A 22,680-nucleotide genomic window follows, 5' to 3' on the forward strand; every position below is an offset into this window, starting at 1 on the left:
CTCTCGCGGTCCTCAAGAGCCAGCTTCATCATAATGATTGATGGTTTTTGCGCTTGAAGAAACTTTCAAAGTTCTTGAAATTTTCCGAATTGACTGACCTTCATGACTTAAAGTAATGATGGACTGTGTTTCCCTTTGCTTATTTGAGCTGTTCTTGCCATAATATGGACTTGGTCTTTTACCAAATAGGGATATCTTCTGTATACTACCCCTACCTTGTCACAACACAACTGATTGGCTCAAACTCACAAAGGAAAGAAATTCCACAAATTAACTTTTAACAAAACACACCTGTTAAATTACATGTATTACAGGCGACTACCTCATGAAGCTGGCTGAGAATGCCAAGAGTATCCAAACCTGCCATCAAGACAAAGGGTGGCTACTTTGAAGAATCTCAAATATAAAATATATTTTGATTTGTTTAACCCTTTTTTGGTTACTGCATGATTCCGTGTGTGATGTCATAGTTGTGATATCTTCACTACTATTCTACAATGTAGAAAATAGTCAAATAAAGAAAAACCCTTGAATGAGTAAGTGTGTCCAAACTTTTGACTGGTACTATAGTTGAGAAAAAGAAAAAGAAAAAAAGAATCAGGCACACTGGCGTTGCTGGAGTTTCTTCTTTATTAAACAAGCTTCAGGCAAAAAGTAGGGTGATTACAGAGTCAACAGGAACATTAAAATACAAGAGAAAGACCGAAGATGATGGGCCTCGTTTCCCAGAACCTTCGTAGCGCTAAGATCATCATTATAACCTTTCTACAATCTATCTTTAGAAGCCGAGGTGTTTCCCAGAACCTTCGTTAGTAACGTGGTAGGAAAGATGCATCGTTAAAAACACTCTTAAGCCTAAACTCCATCGTTATCGGGAAATCGGGCATGGAAGGCGCCGGAAGAAATGGCAGCAGTTTTACGGGCGCCCAACCAATTGTGCTATTATGTAGGGGTTTTTCGCTGTAATTGTAACTTATTTTGTACATAATGTTTCTGCAACCGTATCTTACAGCAGAAAAGAGCTTCTGGATATCAGGACAGCGATCACTCGGATTAGATAAAGATTTTTTCAACAACAAGCAAGACTCACATGATATTCTCCAAAACGCCGACATCCCAGTTATTCGCAAGAGGAAGCGACGCAGGTAGAGGACGAAGAGCCGTCAGGACCCGCAGTTGGAGATTGGAAAATCTGCCGTTATGGTCAATATTACTCGCCAACGTGCAATCATTGGACAATAAATTAGACGAGGTACGATCACGAATATCCTACCAACGGGACATCAAAAACTGTAATATCCTATGTTTCACGGAATCGTGGCTGAATGACAACATGGATATTCAACTAGCGGGATATACGCTGGACCGGCAGGATAGAATAGCACACTCTGGTAAGACGAGGGGCGGCGGTCTATGCATATTTGTAAACATCTGGTGCACGAAATCTATTGAAGTCACTAGATTTTGCTTGCCTGAAGTAGAGTATATTGTGATAAATTGCAGGCCACACTACTTGCCTAGACAGTTCTCAGCTATACTTTTCGTGGCTGTTTATTTACCACCACAAACAGATGCTGGCACTAAGACCGCACTCAGTCAGCTGTATAAGGAAATAAGCAAAAAGGAAAAAAATATTCCAAAACATTCATCCTGCTTGCAACAAGGCACTAATATAATACTGCAAGAAAATGTGGCAAAGCAATTCACTTTTTGTCCTGAGTACAAAGTGTTATGTTTGGGCAAATCCAACACAACACATTATGGAGTACCACTCTCCATATTTTCAAGCATAGTGGTGGCTGCATCATGTTTTGGGTATGCGTGTAATCGTTAAGGGCTGTAATCGTTAAGGAGTTTTTCAGGATAAAAAAAAACATGTACGGAATAGAGCTAAGCACAGGCAAAATCCTAGAGGAAAATTTGGTTCAGTCTGCTTTCCACCAGACACTGGGAGACGAATTCACTTTTCAACAGGACAATAACCTAAAACACTGGAGTTCCCAAGAGTTCCCAAGAAAACAGTGAATGTTCCTGAGTGGCAGAGTTACAGTTTTAACTTTAATCTACGGAAAGACTTGAAAATGGTTGTCTAGCAATTATCAACTTGACAGAGCTTGAAGCATTTTGAAAAGAATAATTGGCAAATGGTGCACAATCCAGGTGTGGAAATCTCTTAGAGACTTACACAGAAAAACTCACAGCTGGTATCGCTGCCAAATCAAATCAAATTTTATTTGTCACATACACATGGTTAGCAGATGTTAATGCGAGTGTAGCCAAATGCTCGTGCTTCCAGTTCCGACAATGCAGTAATAACCAACAAGTAATCTAACTAACAATTCCAAATCTAATTTCTTATACACAGTGTAAGGGGATAAAGAATATGTACATAAAGATATGAATGAGTGATGGTGCAGAGCAGCATAGGCAAGATACAGTAGATGGTATCGAGTACAGTATATACATATGAGATGAGTATGTAAACAAAGTGGCATAGTTAAAGTGGCTAGTGATACATGTATTACATAAGGATGCAGTAGATGATAGAGTACAGTATATACGTATACATATGAGATGAATAATGTAGGGTATGTAAACATTATATTAGGTAGCATTGTTTAAAGTGGCTAGTGATATATTTTACATCCTTTCCCATCAATTCCCATTATTGAAGTGGCTGGAGTTGAGTCAGTGTGTTGGCAGCAGCCACTCAATGTTAGTGGTTGCTGTTTAACAGTCTGATGGCCTTGAGATAGAAGCTGTTTTTCAGTCTCTCGGTCCCAGCTTTGATGCACCTGTACTGACCTCGCCTTCTGGATGATAGCGGGGTGAACAGGCAGTGGCTCGGGTGGGTGTTGTCCTTGATGATCTTTGTGGCCTTCCTGTAACATCGGGTGGTGTAGGTGTCCTGGAGGGCAGGTAGTTTGCCCCCGGTGATACGTTATGCAGACCTCACTACGCTCTGGAGAGCCTTACGGTTGTGGGCGGAGCAGTTGCCGTACCAGGCGATGATACAGCCCGCCAGGATGCTTTCGATTGTGCATCTGTAGAAGTTTGTGAGTGCTTTTGGTGACAAGCCAAATTTTTTCAGCCCCCTGAGGTTGAAGAGACGCTGCTGCGCCTTCTTCACGATGCTGTCTGTGTGAGTGGACCAATTCAGTTTGTCTGTGATGTGTATGCCGAGGAACTTGGAACAGTAGTGGAGTTTTACTACCCTCTCCACTACTGTTCCATTGATGTGGATAGGGGTTGTTCCCTCTGCTGTTTCCTGAAGTCCACAATCATCTCCTTAGTTTTGTTGACGTTGAGTGTGAGGTTATTGTCCTGACACCACACTCCGAGGGCCATCACCTCCTCCCTGTAGGCCGTCTCGTCGTTGTTGGTAATCAAGCCTACCACTGTTGTGTCGTCCGCAAACTTGATGATTGAGTTGGAGGCATGCATTGCCGCGCAGTCGTGGGTGAACAGGGAGTACAGGAGAGGGCTCAGAACGCACCCTTGTGGGGCCCCAGTGTTGAGGATCAGCGGGGTGGAGATGTTGTTGCCTACCCTCACCACCTGGGGGCGGCCCGTCAGGAAGTCCAGTACCCAGTTGCACAGGTCGGGGTCGAGACCCAGGGTCTCGAGCTTGATGACGAGCTTGGAGGGTACTATGGTGTTAAATGCCGAGCTGTAGTCGATGAACAGCATTCTCACATAGGTATTCCTCTTGTCCAGATGGGTTAGGGCAGTGTGCAGTGTGGTTGAGATTGCGTCATCTGTGGACCTATTTGGGCGGTAAGCAAATTGGAGTGGGTCTAGGGTGTCAGGTAGGGTGGAGGTGATATGGTCCTTGACTAGTCTCTCAAAGCACTTCATGATGACGGAAGTGAGTGCTACGGGGCGGTAGTCGTTTAGCTCAGTTACCTTAGCTTTCTTGGGAACAGGAACAATGGTGGCCCTCTTGAAGCATGTGGGAACAGCAGACTGGGATAGGGATTGATTGAATATGTCCGTAAACACACCAGCCAGCTGGTCTGCGCATGCTCTGAGGGCGCGGCTGGGGATGCCGTCTGGGCCTGCGGTCTTGCGAGGGTTAACACGTTTAAATGTTTTTCTCACCTCGGCTGCAGTGAAGGAGAGACCGCATGTTTCCGTTGCAGGCCGTGTCAGTGGCACTGTATTGTCCTCAAAGCGGGCAAAAAAAGTTATTTAGTCTGCCTGGGAGCAAGACATCATGGTCCGTGACTGAGCTGGATGAGCTGACTGAGCTGGATTTATTCTTATAGTCCGTGATTGACTGTAGACCCTGCCACATACCTCGTGTCTGAGCCGTTGAATTGAGATTCTACTTTGTCCCTATACTGACGCTTAGCTTGTTTGATAGCCTTACGGAGGGAATAGCTGCACTGTTTGTATTCAGTCATATTACCAGACACCTTGCCCTGATTAAAAGCAGTGGTTCGCGCTTTCAGTTTCACGCGAATGCTGCCATCAATCCACGGTTTCTGGTTAGGGAATGTTTTAATCGTTGCTATTGGAACGACACCAACATACGTTCTAATGAACTCGCACACCGAATCAGCGTATTCGTCAATGTTGTTGCCTGACGCAATACGAAACATGTCCCAGTCCACGTGATGGAAGCAGTCTTGGAGTGTGGAGTCAGCTTGGTCGGACCAGCGTTGGACAGACCTCAGCGTGGGAGCTTCTTGTTTCAGTTTCTGTCTGTAGGCAGGGATCAGCAAAATGGAGTCGTGGTCAGCTTTTCCGAAAGGGGGGCGGGGCAGGGCCTTATCTGCGTCGCGGAAGTTAGAATAGCAATGATCCAAGGTTTTGCCAGCCCTGGTGGCGCAATCGATATGCTGATACATTTTAGGGAGTTTTGTTTTCAGATTAGCCTTGTTAAAATCCCCAGCTACAATGAATGCAGCCTCAGGATGTATTGATTCCAGTTTGCAAAGACTCAAATAAAGTTCGTTCAGAGCCATCGATGTGTCTGCTTGGGGGGGAAAATATACGGCTGTGATTATAATCGAAGAGAATTCTCTTGGTAGATAATGCGTTCTGCATTTGATTGTGAGGAATTCTAAATCAGGTGAACAGAAGGATTTGAGTTCCTGTAATCACACCACGTCTCGTTAGCCATAAGGCATACGCCACCGCCCCTCTTCTTACCAGAAAGATGTTTGTTTCTGTCGGCGCGATGCGTGGAGAAACCCGCTGGCTGCACCGCCACCGAGAGCGTCTCTCCAGTGAGCCATGTTTCCGTGAAGCAAAGAACGTTACAGTCTCTGATGTCCCTCTGGAATGCTACCCTTGCTCGAATTTCAACCTTGTTGACAAGAGACTGGACATTGGCGAGAAGAATGCTAGGAAGTGGGGCACGATGTGCCCGTCTACGTAGTCTGACCAGAAGACCGCCTCGTTTCCCTCTTTTACAAAGTCGTTTTTTGGGGTCGCCGGCTGGGATCCATTCTGTTGTCCAGGTTGAATGGCAGAACACAGGATCCGCTTCGCGAAAGTCATATTCTTGGTCATACTGATGGTGAGTTGACGCTGATCTTATATTCAGTAGTTCTTCTCGACTGTATGTAATGAAACCTAAGATGACCTGGGGTACTTCTACAAAGTATTGACTCGGGTGTAAATCCTTATATAAATACATTTGCAAAAAAAATCTAGAAACATGTTTTCACTTTGTCATTATGGGGTAGTGTGAGTAGATGGGTGAAAAAAAATGTAATCCATTTTGAATTCAGGCTGAACACAACAAAATATGGAATAAGTCAAGGGGTATGAATACTTTCTGAAGGCACTGTAGGCCCATTATCTTTTCTACTTACTTTACATCTGGTTTAAGTTGACACTGAAAGCGTTTTTCCAATCCCACATTTAAAAAAAAATTAAATGTACACTGTTTAGACTTCGGTAATCCGAAAAAAATGCTTTGGCGGCCTGCCCAAGGATTAAAAATGGCAGAAAAATCCCTGAGAGGTAGGCTGCTCTTGCCGAGCATGCTTTACATAACCAGAAAATACATGTAGGAGTTTACCTGTAGGTTGTTCAGTGGGTCCATCTTCATGACTGGCCCAATGGTGTTGAGAGGCAGGGAAACTTCAATACTCTGGCTGGGCATCAGTGGAGTGTGGATGGGCAGAGGGGTGGTGGGGATCACTCCGAAACTAGACAACATAAATTGCATAACAGGGTCTTAAGTGCTTCAGGTGACTTTAGGTAAATACACTACATGAGAAAAAGTATGGACACCTGCTCATCAAACATCTCATTCCAAAATCATGGGCATTAATATGAAGCTGGTATATGGAGTTTGCTGCTATAACAGCCTCCACTCTTCTGGGAATGCTTTCCACAAGATGTTATATTGCTGCAAGGACTTGATTCCTTTCAGCCACAATGGGGTTGTGGTCAGGGCACTGTGCAGGCCAGTCAAGTTCCTCCACACCGATCTTAACAAACCATTTCTGTATGGACCTCACTTTGTGCACAAGAGTATTGCCATGTTGAAACGGGAAAGGGCCTTCCCCAAACGGTTGCCACAAAGTTGGAAGCACAGAATGGTCTAGAATGTCATTGTATGCAGCAAAATTAAGATTTCCCTTCACTGGAACTAAGGGGCCTAGCCCGAACCATGATAAACAGCCCCAGACCATTATTCCTCCTCCACCAAACTTTACAGTTGGCACTATGCATTGGGGCAGGTAACGTTCTCCTAGCATCAGCAAAACCCAGATTCATCCGTGGGACTGCCAGATGGTTAAGCGTGATTCATCACTCCAGAGAACGCGTTTCCACTGCTCTAGAGTCCAAAGGTGGCGAGCTTTACACACACAACTCCAGCCGACGCTTGGCCATGGAAACCCATTTCATCTTGCTCCCGACGAACAGTTCCTTGTGCTGATGTTGCTTCCAGAGGAAGTTAGAAACTCGGTAGTAAGTGTTACAACAGAGGACAGACGATTTACAACGTGCTAAGTGCTTCAGCGGTCCCATTCTGTGAGCTTGTGTGGCCTACCAACTTTCAGTTTTCGATTTCACAATAACAGCACTTGCACTTGACCGGAGCAGCGCTAGCAGGGCAGAAATTTGATGAACTGACTTGTTGGAATGGTAGCATTCTATGACGGTGCCACGTTGAAAGTTTGAGCTCTTCAGTAAGGCCATTCTACTGCCAACGTTAGTCTATGGAGATTGCATGGCCCTGTCAACAATGGGTTTGGCTGAAATAGCAGAATTGACTAATTTGAAGGGGTGTCCACATACTTTTGTATATGCAGTGTATAGGTCTGCTCTTCACAATTCCTTGTATTCCAGAGTAGTGGTCGTGTTTAGTTATCATACAGTATGCTCCCATACTGTACCAACATAAGGAGCAGAGTGCACATAATATACAGTTGAAGTGGGAAGTTCACATACACCTTAGCCAAATACATTTAAACTCAGGTCACCACTTAATTTTAAGAATGTGAAATGTCAGAATAATAGTAGAGAGAATGATTTATTTGAGCTTTTATTTCTTTCATCACATTCCCAGTGGGTCAAAAGTTTACATAGACTCAATTAGTATTTGGTAGCATTGCTTTTAAATGGTTTAACTTGGGTCAAACGTTTAGGGTAGCCTTCCACAAGCTTCCCACAATAAGTTGGGTGAATTCTGGCCCATTCCTCCTGACAGAGCTGGTGTAACTGAGTAAGGTTTGTAGGACTCCTTGCTCGCACACACTTTTCAGTTCTGCCCACAAATTTTCTATAGGATGGCGGTCAGGGCTTTGTGATGGCCACTCCAATACCTTGACTTGTTGTCCTTAAGCAAATTTTCCACAACTTTGGAAGTATGCTTGGGGTCATTGTCCATTTGGAAGACCCATTTGCGAACAAGCTGTAACTTCCTGACGGAGGTCTTGAGATGTTGCTTCAATATATCCACGTAATTTTCCTTCCTCAAAGAGCAATCTATTTTGTGAAGTGCACCAGTCCCTTCTGCAGCAAAGCCCCCCCACAACATGATGCTGCCACTCCCGTGCTTAATGGTTGGGATGAAGTTCCTTGCTGAGCGGCCTTTCAGGTTATGTTGATATAGGACTCGTTTTACTGTGGATATAGATACTTTTGTACCCGTTTCCTCCAGCATTTTCACAAGGTCCTTTGCTGTTGTTCTGGGATTGATTTGCACTTTTCGCACCAAAGTATGTTCATCTCTAGGAGACAGAACGCATCTCATTCCTGAGCGGTAAATGGCTGCGTGGTCCCATGGTGTTTATACTTGCGTAGTATTGTTTGTACAGATGAACGTGGTACCTTCGGGCGTTTGGAAATTGCTCCCAAGGATGAACAAGACTTGTGGAGGTCTACAACAACATTTTCTGAGGTCTTGGCTGATTTCTTTTGATTTTCCCATGATGTCAAGCAAAGTTTGAAGGTAGGCACAGGTACACCTCCAATTGACTCAAATGATGTCAATGAACCTATCAGAAGCTTCTAAAGCCATGACATCATTTCTGGAATGTTCCAAGCTGTTTAACGGCACAGTCAACTTAGTGTATGTAAACTTCTGACCCAGTAGAATTGTGATACAGTGAATTATAAGTGAAATATTCTGTTTGTGAACAATTGTCGTAAAAATGACTTGTGTCATGCACAATGTAGATGTCCTAACCGACTTGCCAAAACTATAGTTTGTTAACAAGACATTTGTGGAGTGGTTGAAAAACACATTTTAATGACTCCAACCTAAGTGTATGTAAACTTCAGGCTTCAACTGTACATACCTTTCCATGTATGCCCTGGGACTAAGACTCACATTTACACTCATTGTACTATTTCTGTGAAGTACATGACAATAAATAGCCATATCCCTTTCACAAAGTGGAGAGTTTGAGAACTAACCTATTATCTATGAACAATGTGTTCAGTTTTTTGATACCAGTCGCACCCTCTCTCACCTGTTCTTGTTGAACTGGATAGCAAAGTCAGTCATGTGCTGCAGGGCCTTGTTGGTGAAGGTCATGTCCATGTACATTTGGCCCTGTCGGCGGGAGAATGTGCCTGAGATCTCTAGCCCTTTAGCTTTCACTGCAGGCAGCCATATCTGGGGGAAGGGATAGACAATAATTAAAGAAATATGAACATGCAAACTGCTTCAGCAATACCTGGGAGCAGAGAGAGCACACAAGGTCATTTGAAAATGGAGTCATACAGGATTTGCACAACAAGTGCTGAACTACGTGTCTGTGCTGTGTAGCCCACTCATTGTATTGAGTCAGACACGAAGGGAGCTGGAGAATGGAACCTGTAAATTAAGATGGATACCTTGGACAGGATGCTATGTCCTGCTGCAACACGTACCAAGCAACAGCGCACATAACACAGCGAGGACTTTGTGAGCCTCTTCTGCATGACTCAACTGTATGATATATCTAAATTAACCATTTTGAACAGGAATCTAGGGTGGAGCCTGTTGATGCCAACATGGACTTATAACACACCCCTCCTTCCACCCCTGCCAAACAATGTCATAACTATATTTATATACTGGCCTACATGAAGAGTGACTGAGGCAGGGCTCAAGGTTCTGATTCAGAGGGGTTTGGGTTAAATACGGAAGACACATTTCAGTTGAAGGCATTCAGTTGTACAACTGACTAGGTATCCCCCTTTCCCCTTTCTGTATGTATTCCTCTGCTTGCTAGGTCCTAATGAGTTAGCATTAGCATTCTGATGAGCTTTATTCTCTGCCATTGCTGGTGTGCTAACTCAGCAATGAAAATCTTTATCCCAACATAGTGCTAACATTAACATTAAGCTCTGGATAGCATTAGTATTGAACATCAACATAAGTATCGAGCTGTGGGTACTCACAGACTTTGGGGTAACATAGCCTCCTGTGGTGATGGCCATGCCTGTGGAGAGCTCAAACAGGTCGTTGAGGCCACTGCTGAGCACTGCAGGAGTGGGCGATGGGGCGAATGTGTTGGGAACTGACGAGGGGATAAAGTTCTGTCCCACCTGAGTCACACACACACGCACACACACAAAAAACATACAGGACATCAGCACAACTATGAATCCAGAACGTACCTCCTCAACGGTTCTCTAGCAACCTTCAATGAAGAGACAGGTTCCAAACTCATTTTTGTTGTCAAGTGCTCAGAGTGGGTTTCAAATAACAATGGTGGCATCTTCTAATGATTTATTTTTAAAGACAATGTCATGATCGACAAATGTGATTTTGTACATTCACTAAAGCTGAAATCCTGCCACGAGAAATGCATTCTCCAATGCTCTGATTTGCAGAGGTCGAAACTAGTTTGTATATCTTCAGTCAGAATTTCGGCCTATGATTTCGCAATTTGAGCAATCGTCCACTGGAATACGTGATCTTTTTTCCCCATCAGTGGCAAGCAAGGTCAAAAGGTTAGGCGTGAGTGTGCGGGGAAAAAAATAGCTTGTTCAGCTTTGAACTGTGTGGCAGTTAAGTTTTGACCCCAGCTAGAACCTCTAAGAGCATGCAGCATGCAGATGGGGGCAGTCAAATGGAGAAACGGAAAGGCTCACTTACTGCTGGACTTCCCCCAACACCTCCTCCCAGGTCTCCCCCCAACTACAGGTGAGAGAAGAGAGGACCCATATCCAGCACCCGCATCCGAACAACAGATAGACAGAGAAAGAGAGATACTTAGCAATAGCAACCCATCCCCAACCCGCCCAAAAGCAATAGAACCCATATACTGCCTAGAAAATGGCAATGGTTATTATCTAGATAGTCAATTTGACACAGTGAAATGGTTACCAGGAAGAAGCGTCAGTCAGTCAGGAGACCAGAAAACCTTGCCAAAACATGAACATTAAGCTGGAAGAATAGCTGATTGCGAAAATCATTCGATACACCTATTTGAGAATTCACAAAAAATGATACTATAATAGCTTTATATGTATTGGGCTCCTTTCATCTCTCCAGTTTAATTTTTACAGGGGTGTAAGGGGAAGATAAATTAAAGAAATCAAGTCTAGGTCTACACAAAATATTAATCTCAGAGGCTGGATGAAAAAATGTAATTATGTATGTAACGAAAACCATTGTGATATTCAGGACAAAACTTCCTTTGAGACCTGGCACTCTTAGTTAAATGCATTGTGACTGTGAGAAGTGTGACGTCACCTTGACAGACACTTGAGACTGGAACAACATAAAACTATTTTATAGCCTAAGATCCAGCAAGGCACAAATCACATGCTCGCATTTGGCTGTTAAAAGGCAGATAGAAAAGCATTGGCAGAAGCAACGTTAGAAGCAATGTTCAAGACATCTTGAGGATATTTGACCTTGGGGAATTTAAATGTACGAAATTCTTTTACTTTCAAACATACGGTGCCTTCAGAAGGTATTCATACCCGTATTCCACATTGTGTTCTCTCAACCATCTACACACAATACCCCACAATAACAAAGTGAAAACATGTTAAGACTTTTTTGCTAATCTATTGAAAATTTAAAACAGAAATATCTCATTTACGTAAGTATTTACACCCCTGAGTCAATACATGTTAGAATCACCTTTGGCAGCGATTACAGCTGTGAGTCTTTCTGGATAAGTCTAAGAGCTTTGCACACTTGGATTGTACAATATTTGCCCATTATTCTTTTTTAAATTCTTCAAGTTCTGTGAAGTTGGTTGTTGATCATTACGAGACCGTCATTTTCAAATCTTGCCATAGATTTTCAAGACGATTTTAGTCAAAACTGTAACTAGGCCACTCAGAAACTTTCAATGTCATCTTGGTAAGCAACTCCAGTGTATATTTGGCCTTGTGTTTTAGGTTAAGGTCCTGCTGAAAGGTGAATGTATCGCACAGGGTAGATAGATAAGGTACTCATTTAAAAATAATGTTACATTATTATACACTATTATTGCACACAGAGTCCATGCAACTAATTATGTGGCTTGTTAAACACATTTTTACTCCTGAACGTATTTAGGTTTGTCATAACAAAGGGGTTGAATACTTACTGACTCAAGACATGTCAGCCTTTCATTTGAAATGAATTTGTAATAAAACAAATTAAAACATAATACAACTTTGAGATTATGGGCTATTGTGTGTAGGACGGTGACAAAAAATATATACATTTAATACATTTTTATTTGCGATCTAAAACAACAAAATGTGGAAAAGGTCAAGAGGTTTGAATACTTTCTGAAGGCACTGTATATCCATCATTGTAATGAAGTGTAATCAATTAGCTGTCTTTTAATGTTAGTACCCAACATGTATTTTTTTATTTTATCTTTATTTAAAACTAGGCAAGTCATTTAAGAACAAATTCTTATTTACAATGACGGCCTACCCCGGACGACCCTGGGCCAATTGTGCGCTGCCCTATGGGACCTCCAATCACGGCCGGATGTGATTCAGCCTGGATTCGAACAAGGGACTGTCGTGACGCATCTTGTAGAAGCAGTGCCTTAGACCGCTATGCCACTCGTGTACCACAGGTCGATAATGCTTAGGTTTTACAAACTTTGATTGAACTGTTTGAAAGTGTTTACCACAAGATATACCTAGTTTTGCGAGCTTGCACAAAAGTGCATTGTGTTCAGCCCTCCCTTGACGAAGTGGTTTATTGTAAAGGTGAACCACTCAGAACAAAATGGCTGAATGCTGTGGCAGTATTATGTTAAGAGACCGCTGGGAGTCTTTGCCAACTACGCCGAATTAACCCTTACTTCCACACATGCGAAGGGGAACTGGCAGACTAGTCAATATTGTCTCACTTCACCCTCACACTGAATTCTTTCTTCTTCTAGCATATGAATATTCTTGACATTTACACAGGGTTGAAGTACCAGCTTTTGACCAGCGGCAAGAGATGCAAGTCACAAAGTTGGAGAAGTCTTAAAGTGGGAGGGAAGTGTCTGGAAATACTGCCAAAGTTTTGTACTGACGATACAAGGGCCTTTTAGGAATGCAAAATATAAACAGGACAGCTCATTTACATACTGCTGGAGAGGGAAGTTTCAGGCTCGTCAATAATAAAACCTTAATGGGGCAGTTAACGGTCACATTATATTTTTATTGGGAGACAGACGTAGAGTTCTTTGCAATTTCAGCGGGTGTTCAAAAATCCATCCATATAGACGAGTGAATGACTATGACCAATGAAGTCCATGAAAAGCCTGACCCAATAAGTCATTCAGTTTTAGAGGGGTCTGCTATTGGCAGGTTTAAGAGAAGAACCCAGTCTATTTGCATTGAAAAATGGCTAGTGCACGGAGCTTTGACAGCTTGTCAGGTTAACTTGGCTCGGCCTCCTCATCTAGAAGGTCAGCTTTAATATTCAGTTTTGGGGCGCTGACTCAGCCCTTTATATTGCATTAATCATTCCCAGATTTTGCCCTTCTGATGACAGCAGGTCATTGTCTATCTGGTCTGGCGATGCAGCCTCAAACCTCTAGCAACACTGTCTCTCTGCAGGGTGTCTGGGAGCATGTTCCAAGGTATGGGACATTGATTCTAGTTCTATACGATTCTATTTCTATGGGCATTGGGCAAGTACACTTAAAAGGCAGGGTCCTTTACCTGGCATAATCCCAACCCTTGCTTGGATAGTGTGAATTGAGAAGTTTACACTTCACTTCATTTGTCCACTGTTAAGACAGTGGACAAAGGCAATGTCCTGTGAAGTGGCTTATATGTTAAATCAACTGGCAGAGCTCCTTTTACAGTGGCCCAGAAAGCTGTAATTCGGAATGACATGAGGATGAGCAGGCTAGTTATCTGGTGCATTACACTGAAAATTGTACACCATCTCTTTAAAAATGTGAAGTTTATGATGATGACGTGCAAGCGAGCTGTCATTCATTGCTATGCTATGATCATTGATCTCCCGAAGAAGCTATTATTTCATTTATCTGCCCTCAAATGTTTGGATATACTGGTAAAGTTAGCTAGCTAGTCAATGAGGTAACATGACCAAACAAATGTAAACAAATGGTTAATGACGCGTGTTGGGGAATAGTCAGAATTAGTTGGGTAACATAGATAGGATGTTTTATTTTCATGATATGCTTATGAGTTATTTCTCATAAGAATGTATTTTGTTGTACTTTAGTGGTGGCCATTGGCAGTTATCTGTTCTCTGTCAGGACTAAGTTGCTTGGGCCGCAGAGAGGGGAGAGGTCAAGGTGTCATCATGTGTAAACATATCTTTTGCGCCACAGTGTCTGTGTGCCAGTCACTCCCTGCTTTTCCCATCGGGGAGAGGAGGATGGCAGTGTCTGGAATCATTCTATGCTCCCTCTATCTTAACCTATAGCCTCACTCACCTCTCCGTGAGCTTGTCCAGGATTGGTTGTATTTAGAATTGGTTGTATCTAAATGACAATTTGTTATATATCATAGGGTGGGGGTAATGTCTTGGTACCATTTTGTACCAAGGACGAAATAAGAGCTTTGTTTAGGAGACCAAACTGAACGATAATTTATAGCCAACTCTGTCTGGCTAGGGGATACTCCTCTCTGAAGTAAAGTCTTTCTTTGTGTAAGTTCCTGGGACCTGTGGATTGTCATGTAGTCTAGGGGGGGAGGATCTTCGCTATAAAGGATCCCATTTGCCATTATGTTGGGACTCTCAACTTTTCATAAGAGATACTGAACTGTTGAAAGTCAAAATGCTATTGCAATGTGTAAGGGACTCTCAGAGAATTCATTGATGGACACTGAATTGATCTGAGAGTCACAGGGTTGTGATAGAGCTCATATAATTAAAGATGGACTTTGATAACTAACTCTGACTTGTGTGTGTGGTTTGCTCCCATGATTTGGGAAATAGAGGAAATTTCCACGACACGCGCAAGCAGTTTCTGTGGTGGAAAAAGTACCCAATTGTCATACTTGAGTAAAAGTAAAGATAATTTAAAAGAAAATTACTAAAGTAAAAGTCACTCAGTAAAATACTACTTGAGTAAAAGTTTTAAAGTATTTGGTTTTAAATGTACTTAAGTTTCAAAAGTAAATGTAATCGCTAATATATACTTAAGTATCAAAAGTAAAAGTAAAAGTATAAATAATTTCAAATTCCTTACAATTAAGCAAACCAGATGGCACAATTTTCTAGATTGTTAAATTAACGGATAGCCAGGGGCACACTTCAACACTCGGACGTCAATTACATACGAAGCATTTGTGTTCAGTGAGTCTGCCAGATCAGAGGCAGTAGGGAAGACCGGGGATGTTCTCTTGATAAGTGTGTGAATTAGACAGCGAAGCATTGGAAATGTAAGTAGTACTTTTGGGTGTCAGGGAAAATGTAAGGAGTAAAAAGTACATTATTTTGTTAAGGAATGTAGTGGAGTATAAGTAAAAGTTGTGAAAAATATAAATAGAAAGGTCCAGATACCCCAAAAAACTACTTAAGTAGTACTTTCAAGTACTTTTACTTAAGTACTTTACACCACTGAGCAGTTTTAAAACTGCCCACGACATGATTTATGAATGTAAAATGTGGTCAGGTGATCCCCTATAGGAAGATACAAATGTTGCGGCGGTAATATGGGTGAGATCTGTTGACTTGGTTGCGCTAGAAGCAAGCCACTATTGACTCACCTTTTTCTCTGGGGCAATCAGAAGCCGTTTCATTAGAACAATTATCTGCTCCCAACACAAAACTCCTGGTCGCAAAATAAATACCAAATTGGTCACACTTTTAGAGCCCTTCAAGGGTCCAAGTAGAAATATCTAAAGCCATGATGACTCTCGAGTCTCTCACTAACGAAGTCCTCCTGGGTTCAGGTGTGAACAGGAGCCGAGGCAGTTCTCTGATACCATTCTACTTCCCCAACGAGGGCAGCCTTCCATTCCCCAGAAGGGCCCAGCAGTGGGATCCTAAATCCAATTACTTCAGAATATCGGAATCTTACTCACTCTCCCAGTTTCTAAAGGTGGGATGACAACCGGGTAGTAAATACACAGGGGAAACGATTAGAGTCGAAATGAAAGACTAAAAAGTAGCTTCCTCAGCAATCTACACACAATACCCCATAATGAAAAGCGGAAATAGGTTTATATGTTTGCAAATGCGTTAAAAATAAAAAAACAGAAATACCTTATTTACACAAGTATTCAGACCCTTTGCTATGAGACTCAATTGAGCTCAGGTGCATCCTGTTTCCATTGATCATCGTTGAGATGTTTCTACAACTTGATTGGAGTCCACCTGTGGTAAATTCAATTGATTGGACATGACTTGGAAAGGCACACACCCGTCTATATAAGATCCCACTGCTGACAGTGCATGTCAGAGCAAAAACCAACCCATGAGGGCTAAGGAATTGTCCGTAGAGCTCCAAGACAGGATTGTGTCTAGGCACAGATCTGGGGAAGGATACCAAAAAATGTCTGCAGCATAGAAGGTCCCCAAGAACACAGTGGCCTCCATCATTCTTAAATGGAAGAAGTTTGGAACTACCAAGGTCAGGGAGGTGACCAAGAACCCGATGGTCACTGACAGAGCTCTAGAGTTCCTCTGTGAAGATGTGAGAACGTTCCAAGACAACCATCTCCACAACACGCCACTAATCAGGCCTTTATGGTAGAGTTGCCAGACGGAAGCCACTCCTCAGTAAAAGGCACTTAAAGGAATTTCAGACCATGAGAAACAAGATTCTCTGGTGTGATGAAACTGAGTTGAAATGAAAGATTAATTTTACATTGCAATATAATTTCTGGAGGAGTATTTCCACATAATCTCTTGCTGTAGATTTAAAAATGGTATATTTTGAGGAACAAGCCCAGAGGAGAATTCAGTGCAGACTGTAAACAGACTCTGCACTCAAATGTCATATTCAATTATCATCAAAGGCTATAACAACATTAAATCTTGATTGCCCAACATTAAGCTTAGGCCTGCTTTTAATTTTAATTTGACTAATATATAACAAATAAAACTAGCATTGCTCTCTTTGTTCAATCTGGAGGAGCCACAATATCAGCAGTATTTGAACCCAGACTGCGATAAGGTCAGGGTACCCTTAGAATTTATCAGTGCTAAATTGTAACTTCCGACTGAGGGCTGTTTCAGCTCACGGCTCTTTGCCTTTCATTAAAACCCATATCGATTCCATTAATTGGTCGAATGTGCTTAGAGTAAGTAGGCTTGCAGAATGGCTGATCATAATTGGTAAGAAAGTAGCTTTCACTCCCCACTAATTACTCAGCAGATCTGTTTAAACATTCTGTGTAGCAGCACAACGGTAAGATGTCCTCGATTGGACTCTCCGACTTGGATTGGAGTCACTGTAGTTTTAATGATCGCCCAATTAAGATTTGATTAAAGCATTTTATAATCTGGGAGGGCCAACCAAAAGGGACGAGGAGCACAGAGATAATCGTAATAACACTTATCACAACGAGGTCACGCTCTACACGGCCGACAAGACACGACCGCCAATTCGCTACGCTGAACTACCCGCCCCAACTACAGTTGCCCTGGCCTGGAGAATACCAATTGACAAATGTGCTGTTCATTGAAAAAAGCTAGGGAATGAGGTGGTGTATCTAGGACAATATGATTTCTCATGGTTGAGCTTACACTTAATTTGAACTCAGTTGAACGTGTAGTCTCTTGATAATGTCAACTAACAAATGAAATCAAATTAACATCTGGGGCAGGGACTTCCCAACTCAGTGCCAATCACTCCTTTCTGAACCCTCCCTCTCCTGTGGCATAGTGTCTGGACTAGTAGGGTAGTGGAACGGTAAACAGCAGCAGGCATGGACTGGACCCAGTTAGCCCCTGGTGCTCTCCTCTCCCATCTCACTGGCTAAGCAGAAAGGATATAGTGGTAAGAATCAATGATTATTATTATTGGTTGATAACTATACGATAGTCTGCCTCCCAAGTCTTCACTTCACTAAAGCAGAGCAGAACATTTAATTATAGGCTAAGGTGGGTTGGATGAGCTAATAGATGAAGTGCTTCTATACAAGCTCTCCATTTACTTGAAGATGTAGTCCATTTACTTAATATTATTAACCACATATGGTGGTTAAAACGCTACAAGCTACAACACTCTCAGTAGAGTAGAACAACAGCTGTGGCTGTCCCTTCAGGCTAGAGTTCAGAACACAATCCCCAGCTAATACAGCGCATTCGGAAAGTCTTCAGACCACTTCCCTTGTTCCACATTTTGTTACAGTACAGCCTTATTCTAAAATGGATTGAATTAAATTTTTTCCTCATCAATCTACACACAATAACCCATAATGACAAAGTGGAAATAGGGTTTTGTGTTTGCAAATGCGTTAAAAATAAAAAACAGAAATACCTTATTTACACAAGTATTCAGACCCTTTGCTATGAGACTCAATTGAGCTCAGGTGCATCCTGTTTCCATTGATCATCGTTGAGATGTTTCTACAACTTGATTGGAGTCCACCTGTGGTAAATTCCATTGATTGGACATGACTTGGAAAGGCACACACCTGTCTATATAAGGTCCAACTGCTGACAGTGCATGTCAGAGCAAAAACCAAGCCAAGAGGTCTAAGGAATTGTCCGTAGAGCTCCAAGACAGGATTGTGTCGAGGCACAGATCTGGGGAAGGATACCAAAAAATGTCTGCAGCATTGAAGGTCCCCAAGAACACAGTGGCCTCCATCATTCTTAAATGAAAGAAGTTTGGAACTACCAAGACTTCCTAGTGCTGGCCGCCAGGCCAAACTGATCAATCGGGGGAGAAGGGCCTTGGTCAGGGAGGTGACCAAGAACCCAATGGTCACCCTGACAGAGCTCCAGAGTTACTTTGTGAAGATGTGAGAACGTTCCAAGACAACCATCTCTACAACACGCCACTAATCAGGCCTTTATGGTAGAGTGGCCAGACGGAAGCCACTCCTCAGTAAAAGGCACATGACAGCCTGCTTGGAGTTTGCCAAAAGGCACTTAAAGGAATTTCAGAACATGAGAAACAAGATTCTCTGGTGTGATGAAACCAAGATTGAACACTTTGGCCTGAATGCCAAGCGTCACAACTGGAGGAAACATGGCACCATCCTTACGGTGAAGCACGGTGGTGGCAGCATCAAGCTGTGGGGATGTTTTTCAACAGCAGGGACTGGGAGACTAGTCAGGATTGATAATGAAAACCTGCTCCAGAGCGATCAGACTGGGGCGAAGGTTCACCTTCCAACAGGACAACAACCCTAAGCACACAGCCAAGACAACTCAGGAGCGGCTTCGGGACAAGTATCTGAATGTCCTTGAGTGGCCCAGCCAGGGCCCAGACTTGAACCTGATAGGAAATCTCTGGAAAGACCTGAAAATAGCTGTGCAGACACGCTCCCCATCCAACCTGACAGAGCTTAAAATTATCTGCAGAGAATGGGAGAACCTTCCCAAATACAGGTGTGCCAAGCTTGTAGCGTCATACCCAAGAAGAATGTAATCACTGCCAAAGGTACTTCAACAAAGTACTAAATAAAGGGTCTGCATACTTATGGAAATGCGGTGTTTCCATTTTTCATTGTAAGAAATTTGCAAAAATGTCTAAACCTGTTTTTACCTTGCTATTACTGGGTGGGGGGGGAATTATTTAATCCATTTTAGAATAGGGCTGTAATGTAACAAAATGTGGAAAAAGTCAAGGGGTCTGAATACTTTCCAAATGCACTGTATCATTAAAAAGTTGTTATTACTGTCTGTCAAGAGGAGAAAGTCTCCCTAAAACATAAGATATATAAATAGAGCTTCCCAAAAAGCTGCTGCTCATTTCACGTGCTAAGCACGGGCTATAATGGTTATCCAGATGAGCAGCCACAAAACAACATGACCTATGAGCAAATGAGCCTTCATTATCACATTGTTACAATAGAGATTCAAATGTGCTCTGCATAGCTAGCTAGTTAGAACGTATTAGATGCAAAACTGAAATGTTAATTAGTATGCACCGCCTTGTCAAACAAAACAACTCATCTGCATGAAGACCAAAACAATCTTGACAGTGCAATAATATTCGCAGCATACAACCTGATAAGACGCTATCACTAACCACCGTCCACCATTAGGACCAAACTTCGGGGTCCTGTGTGTGTGCCAGAGCCACCATGTCGTGCCAAGCCTCCGCCTCGTATCTCTTCTGTATTGAGATGTCAGAGTGAAGCCACACCGTGACATCCCTGGCCTGCATGCCTCTCTGTACTAGTGTCTGGCAGATCAATCAGGGACAGCGAGGCAGGCTTCTGACAGACAGAGTGTCTCTCTGTTGCTGCAGCCCAGCATACATCACCCTTGACGTGTCAGCCAGAATGTGCGTACACTATTTGAACTGTTGATGCATACAAGGAAAAAAAGTATTTGATCCCCTGCTGATTTTGTACGTTTGACCGCTGACAAAGAAATTATCAGTCTATAATTGTAATGGTAGGTTTATTTGAACAGTGAGAGATTGAATAACAACAAAAAAATCCAGAAAAACACATGTCAAAAATTGTATAAATTGATTTGCATTTTAATGAGGGAAATAAGTATTTGACCCCTCTGCAAAACATGACTTAGTACTTGGTGGCAAAACCCTTGTTGGCAATCACAGAGGTCAGACGTTTCTTGAAGTTGGCCACCAGGTTTGCACACATCTCAGGAGGGATTTGGTCCCACTCCTCTTTGCAGATCTTCTCCAAGTCTTTAAGGTTTCGAGGCTGACGTTTGGCAACTCGAACCTTCAGCTCCCTCTAAAGATTTTATATGGGATTAAGGTTTGGAGACTGGCTAGGCCACTCCAGGACCTTAATGTGCTTCTTCTTGAGCCACTTCTTTGTTGCCTTGGCCGTGTGTTTTGGGTCGTTCTCATGCTGGAATACCCATCCACGAACCATTTTCAATGCTCTGGCTGAGGGAAGGAGGTTCTTACCCAAGATTTGACAGTACATGGCCCCGTCCATCGTCCCTTTGATGCAGTGAAGTTGTCCTGTCCCCTTAGCAGAAAAACACCCCCAAAGCATAATGTTTCCACCTTGTTTGACGGCGGGGATGGGATTCTTGGGGTTATAGGCAGCATTCCTCCTCCTCCAAACACGGTGAGTTGAGTTGATGCCAAAGAGCTCCATTTTGGTCTCAACTGACCACAACACTTTCACCCAGTTGTCCTCTGAATCATTCAGATGTTCATTGGCAAACTTCAGACGGGCATTTATATGTGCTTTCTTGAGCAGGGGGACCTTGCGGACGCTGCAGGATGTCAGTCCTTCACGGTGTAGTGTGTTCCCAATTGTTTTCTTGGTGACTATGGTCCCAGCTGCCTTGAGATCATTGACAAGATCCTTGTAGTTCTGGGCTGATTCCTCACCGTTCTCATGATCATTGCAACTCCACGAGGTGAGATCTTGCATGGAGCCCCAGGCAGAGGGAGATTGACAGTTTTTTTGTGTTTCTTCCATTTGCGAATAATCACACCAACTGTTGTCACCTTCTAACCAAGCTGCTTGGTGATGGTCTTGTAGCCCATTCCAGCCTTGTGTAGGTCTACAATCTTGTCCCTGACATCCGTGGATAACTCTTTGGTCTTGGCCATGGTGGAGAGTTTGGAATCTGATTGATTGATTGCTTCTGTGGACAGGTGTCTTTTATACAGGTAACAAGCTGAGATTAGGAGCACTTCCTTTAAGTGTGCTCCTAATTTCAGCTTGTTACCTTTATAAAAAGACACCTGGGAGCCAGAAATCTTTCTGATTGAGAGGAGGTCAAATACGTATTTCCCTCATTAAAATGCAAATCAATTTATAACATTTTTGACATGTGTTTTTCTGGATTTTGTTGTTGTTATTCTGTCCCTCACTGTTCAAATAAACCTACCATTAAAATGATAGACTGATCATTTCTTTGCCAGTGGGGAAACGTACAAAATCAACAAGGGATCAAATAATTGTTTCCCTCACTATGTTTAATGTGGATGATGATAACATAGCTATCCTGATAATGTAATAAACTCAACTTCCAAATTTAGCAGATACTTTGTCAAAAAGCTAATCAGAGTTCCCTTGCACCATACATGAAGATACTAAATCAGTCATACAGTGCTGTGAAAACATATTTACCCTCTTTCTAATTTCTTCTACTTTTGCATATTTTTTATACTGAATGTAATCAGATCTTCAACTAAAACCTAATATTAGATCAAGGTAACCGGAGTAAACATACAGTTGAAGTCGGAAGTTTACATACACTTAGGTTGGAGTCATTACACTAATTTTTCAACCACTCCACAAATTTTTTGTGAACAAACTATAGTTTTGGCATGTCGGTTAGGACATCTGCTTTGTGTCATGACAAGTCATTTTTCAACAATTGTTTACAGACAGATTATTTCACTTATCATTATAATTCACTGTATCACAATTCCAGTGGGTCAGAAGATTACATACACTAAGTTGACTGTGCCTTTAAACAGCTTGGAAAATTCCAGAAAATTCCTTAAATCTTCTGATAGGCTCATTGACATCCTTTGAGTCAATTGGAGGTGTACCTGTGGATGTATTTCAAGGCCTACATTCAAACTCAGTGCCTCTTTGCTTGACATAACGGGAAAATCAAAGGAAGTCAGCCAAGACCTCAGAAAATAATTTGTAGACCTCCACAAGTCTGGTTCATCCTTGGGAGCAATTTCCAAATACCTGAAGGTACCACGTTCA

At 42.5% G+C, this 22,680-nt stretch overlaps 1 protein-coding gene across 2 annotated transcripts in view; it reads right to left on the reverse strand.

Annotated features, from left to right (window-relative positions):
• Nucleotides 1-22,680, reverse strand: part of LOC135548667 (AP-2 complex subunit beta) — a 69,302-nt gene that overhangs the window by 19,204 nt on the left and 27,418 nt on the right. Inside the window, exons 15-18 of one of the 2 annotated variants that reach the window (XM_064978497.1) lie at nucleotides 10,559-10,600; nucleotides 9,859-10,005; nucleotides 8,943-9,088; nucleotides 6,035-6,164 (exon numbers count right to left, since the gene is read on the reverse strand). In XM_064978497.1, coding sequence (XP_064834569.1) covers nucleotides 6,035-6,164; nucleotides 8,943-9,088; nucleotides 9,859-10,005; nucleotides 10,559-10,600 — 465 coding nt within the window. The remainder of the gene's footprint in view (nucleotides 1-6,034; nucleotides 6,165-8,942; nucleotides 9,089-9,858; nucleotides 10,006-10,558; nucleotides 10,601-22,680) is intronic. The other variant, XM_064978498.1, reaches the window with a different exon arrangement.

This window comes from Oncorhynchus masou, chromosome 11 (genome assembly GCF_036934945.1).
Source record: "Oncorhynchus masou masou isolate Uvic2021 chromosome 11, UVic_Omas_1.1, whole genome shotgun sequence".
NCBI classification, from domain to species: Eukaryota; Metazoa; Chordata; class Actinopteri; order Salmoniformes; family Salmonidae; genus Oncorhynchus; species Oncorhynchus masou.